The 4547-nt window shown below is 38.4% G+C and overlaps 1 protein-coding gene across 4 annotated transcripts in view; it reads left to right on the top strand.

The window, feature by feature from the left end:
- Nucleotides 1–2608, top strand: part of BCO2 (beta-carotene oxygenase 2) — a 45041-nt gene extending 42433 nt beyond the window's left edge. For all 4 annotated transcript variants that reach the window (XM_023533755.1, XM_023533753.1, XM_023533752.1 and 1 more), the window contains one exon: nt 2495–2608. In XM_023533755.1, coding sequence (XP_023389523.1) covers nt 2495–2608 — 114 coding nt within the window. The remainder of the gene's footprint in view (nt 1–2494) is intronic.
- Nucleotides 2609–4547: the final 1939 nt, after the last annotated feature.

Genomic DNA, 4547 nt, shown 5'->3' with positions numbered 1-4547 from the left:
TGCCCTATTCTTCTGCCAGTGCTGTGAAACAGGCTGATGGAAAGGTATGCTATGAACGGACATTAGACTTAAGACTTTGAACTTCAGTGGTGTTACTTTCTTCATTGGCTATTCTCCACGGTGTTTGGTGCACAATGAGTTTTGTAACATTCAGCGCGGCAGGGTAAGGTCATGGAACATTGCTTGCACAAGAACCACAGAATTCTGGGTATGAGTGAGCACTATGTTTACCTATCCCTTTTGTGTTTTGAAACAGATATGTGCAACTTTCTAATGGTTGTGAAATGTCTAAATCGTTGAGATTGGTATTAACTATCCCTACCTTTTAGATAATTTGTGCTTAACACAGGCATATCATTGTGTAGCACATCAATGTCTTAGCTTTAGGAGAATTAAAAGCCCACTTCTACCTCCTATGTCATTTGACAACTTAGTCACGAAACGCAATAATCTTTTATGCATTCATACACCAGATGGAAAAAAGAACCTCAGTTTCCAGGCCCTCTCACAAACTCTTATAGAGCCTCCTCACTGACCTACACTGAAGAAAATAAGTGAGAATTAAGCAATCATTACAGATCTTTTTGGAACCTCTTTTAGATTTGGTGCTCTTATGAAAATCTATATCCGGAGGACTTAGAGAAGGAAGGAGGTATTGAATTTCCTCAGATCAACTACGGTCAATTCAGTGGCAAAAAATATCGTTTCTTCTACGGCTGTGGCTTTCGGCATTTGGTGGGGGATTCCCTGATCAAGGTTGACGTGGTGAATAAGACACTGATGGTAATGAAAATCTCTTCCCTTTTCAAACCCTTGAAAGACCTGTTCTGCCCTTTGAATTAGTTTTTGTTTTGTTTAGGGTAGCTTTTGAGATTCTTTAGTATTTAAGCAGCTCAGCCACTTACTTTTATTAAGTTTGAGAACCCTGACCTAGGTTAGGGGTATTTGCCTTTTAGGGAATCTAAATGAACCAGAAACCCAGAAAAATAATTCAATGCTGGATGTTATTTTGAGAGAAATCATGGGGTTAAGGTTGTTGGGACACCTATATTTCAGGTTGATGGAAAATTATAACTTCACAAATTGTGTTTGATGATGAGGATGGAATCTGCAGCTGCAAAAGCTTCCTCTCTCTCTCCTATTCAGCTCAGTGAACCTGATTCTTTTACTGTTGGAATATTATGTTGACAGCCAAATTCATGCTGGGAGGGGCAAAAGCTATAGAGCACTTCCAGCTCATAACTAACTTTCTATCAATTACTTTTTTGGGGACTTACAGGTTTGGAGAGAAGATGGCTTTTATCCCTCAGAACCTGTTTTTGTTCCAGTACCGGGAACTAATGAAGAAGATTGTGGGGTTATTCTTTCTGTAGTGATCACCCCCAACCAGGTAAACATATTTCCCTGTCACTAGTCAGAAAGAAAAGTAGCACTGAGCCTTCTGACGGTAATATTTAGTGATGCCATTGATAGTTTATTTCGATTCCTATGTGGCACTTTTTCTTTTCTTCCTCTCTTTACTATTTATGAACATTTAAAAAATCATAATCCATACTTTATTACTTTTTAAAATTTCTATTAGATCTATAATACTACTGATCATTTATATTTACATAGAAATGTATTTACAAACTACTTTCATACATATTATCTTATTTAGTCATCAAAACAACTCCACGGGATACCATTTACACATATAGAATTTGTAACTTAAGGAAGTTGAAAGAGATTTGCACTAGATTTCGTGAAGGTAAAGGCAATATTTAAATCCCAGTCCTCTGACTTCTAGTCTAATATTCATACCACCACCTGTGCTGCCAATTTCAACTGAGTGACCCAAAAGTCTAATGTGGTAAGGCCTGACCTAGTGTCTCAATAATACTGATATCTAACTTCTCGTCTAGGGCATTCTTGTGGCAAATAGGTTCACTGTGAGTATCAGTGTTGATCAATTATTGGGGCTGCTTGGGTTGTAGGATTCTGAGCCTTTTTAAGGCTTGGTGAGAAATGTGCTATGATAAAGTAGTAATGCGCCTAGGATAACTTAGTCCTCATATCATGTTCTGATCACCCCTGAAATTATACCAAAGCAAATCTCAGTGTGCCTTGAAGTGCTACCTTTTGAACAACTCTAAGGTAACACAAAATGGAGACATTTCTAATTTGGAAGAAATAATTTCTTTGTCTCTGAAGAAATTATAAAGGGGCAGGCAAAAGATACTTAAAGAGATCCTATGAAGGTGATTGGTATAAAGAACAACATTTTCGCTCTAGGTATGAACTTCTTCAGCCATAATTTCCTTTTTAAGTCCAATTCAGCAATTCAGGAAACATTTAATGAATGAATAGGCAAAGCACTGTGTTAGGTGTTGGGGATAGATATGAAGATCAATAAGACTCTTTCCCTTAGGAATTTTATAGACCAGTTGAAAAGACAGACAGATTTTTGATAGGAAAAAAAAGAATTTTCAGTATTGTCTTTCTTTTTTCCTAGAATAAAAGCAACTTTCTTCTAGTCTTGGATGCCAGGAACTTTGAAGAATTGAGCCGAGCAGAGGTACCTGTGCAAATGCCTTATGGGTTTCACAGTACCTTTGTAACCATCTGATAGAAGAACTGCAAGGTCTTGGGAACTACGTTTAAAATGAATGTGCTCTGCACAAAAGAGAGATATCTTACCTTCCAAGCTGTAGACATGGTTTTTAAATTTCTATTAAAAACAATTCGTGTGATGATTATGATTTTATGTTTTCTTAGGGCTCTTCCTTGAAAAGATTAAGCAAGTGTTGATACAACCTTGTGAGGAGAGTTTTAAAGTTATATTTACTGAATGTATCTTCCTTTAGGTAATAAGAATACATGAAAGAAAAACTGGAACTGGGTTATTGCCACCACCGGATATATGGGTGACAGAGATCCTTACACTTGGGAAAATAAATACAAATAATCATAGTAGTAGAATAAGAAGATAGGTCTGAATAGCACCTTTTTTTCCCCCCTCATCACAGCCTGTTACCACCCGTCCTCAGGTACGCACAGAGGACAGGAAGCCGACTATGTCATACCTGGAAGCTTCTTTTAAACTGGATGCTTCTCTGCTGTCCATAGCAGATGTCATTGCATTTGGACCATCCACTCTCACCTCCTACCCTGTGCCCAGCTCAGCCTTGGGAGGGTGTTGTTTTGAGGAACATTGCTAAAATCAGGCATTTCTTCTAATCTCCAGGTGTATAGTTCTTCAGGTATTAATGAAAAAATCGGTAGTTCATTTAGTTGGGCAACAGGTGGCACTAGAGACCATTTAATCTCTACAGTTCTTAACCCACCAGTTTTTACCCATAGCCGGAATCAACCTAGGTCTGTCACTTAAGCCACATTCTTGCTAACACCTTCAAAATTCTTTGTTTCCCTTTCCTTCAGTTATATTCCTTCCCTCCACTGAACTCCTACCCTGGGCTAGTTAAACCTTCCATACTCCCTCTGTGTTGAATATTTCTGGAGAAGTCCCCAAACATGTCTTTTGGGGGCAACTGTGAATTCATGATTAGGCTCACTGCACACAGCAGTCAGTTTTTTCTCAGTTTTCCTTAGGAGTTATTATAAACATCACAAACCCTATCTTCTTAAGTGAAGTGTTCCATACACACCGATGCCACATGTGAGAGTTTATATCATGTCAATGAAGTAAAAGTTCTAACTTTTGTGTTTGGGTTGGTGAGATATAGAACAACAGATCAGGTACAGAATGGCAAGAAGCTGCCTAAGCAGAACTAATATAGCATATGTGGGAGCTTAGAGGCTGAGGTAACCATAAGAGCATAAATCCCCTGATATGTTACAGGAGTCCTTAAAAAGGCATGGTACTCCCCCAGAAAAGACCTGGAGGTTTGATTGAGATCTTACCTGGATCTGAAGGGTGAAGGAGACTAGTTGACATCTGGGAAGTACGCAGATCTGATCGTGTCTTTCCTCTGTTTATAAATCTTTATTCCATCCTAATTCAGAGAGAGCAAAGTTCAAACATATAAAGGTTAGTAGTATAATTATAAAATTTTGACCCAAGGATAACGGAATCCTGCTTTGGCCCTGCCATCTATAAGGTTCTTGAAGGAGAAGACAAAAATGGATCAATGATATTTTATAATCTAGGTGCATATGCCTGGTAGTCCAATGCAGAACGTTTTGGTAAAATTGAGTGAGCATGTGACTAAGGCTCAAAGCCTGGGCAGGGCCTCTTCCTTTCCCTGTCCAGACACAAGGACAGAGGGATGTGATCCACAAGCGATGGAAAAAGAGATTAGAGCCTGCCCTAATGACCTTGTCTCAACTAATTACATCTGTAAAGACCCTATTTCCAAATACGGTTATATTCTGAGGTACTGGGAGTTAGGACTTCAATGCATTTATTTTGTGGGGACACAATTCAACCCATAACTGAGAGTGAATTGGGTGAGTGCCTTTATATAGAATTAGCTTTAATACAAATTTTAGAGCATGAACTCTGTAAGAGTAAAATAATTTTTCAGAAATTTCTTCTATTTTTTACC

This window comes from Pteropus vampyrus, unplaced genomic scaffold, assembly GCF_000151845.1.
Source record: "Pteropus vampyrus isolate Shadow unplaced genomic scaffold, Pvam_2.0 Scaffold110, whole genome shotgun sequence".
NCBI lineage: Eukaryota > Metazoa > Chordata > Mammalia > Chiroptera > Pteropodidae > Pteropus > Pteropus vampyrus.
This window is presented reverse-complemented; position numbering and strand designations above follow the sequence as displayed.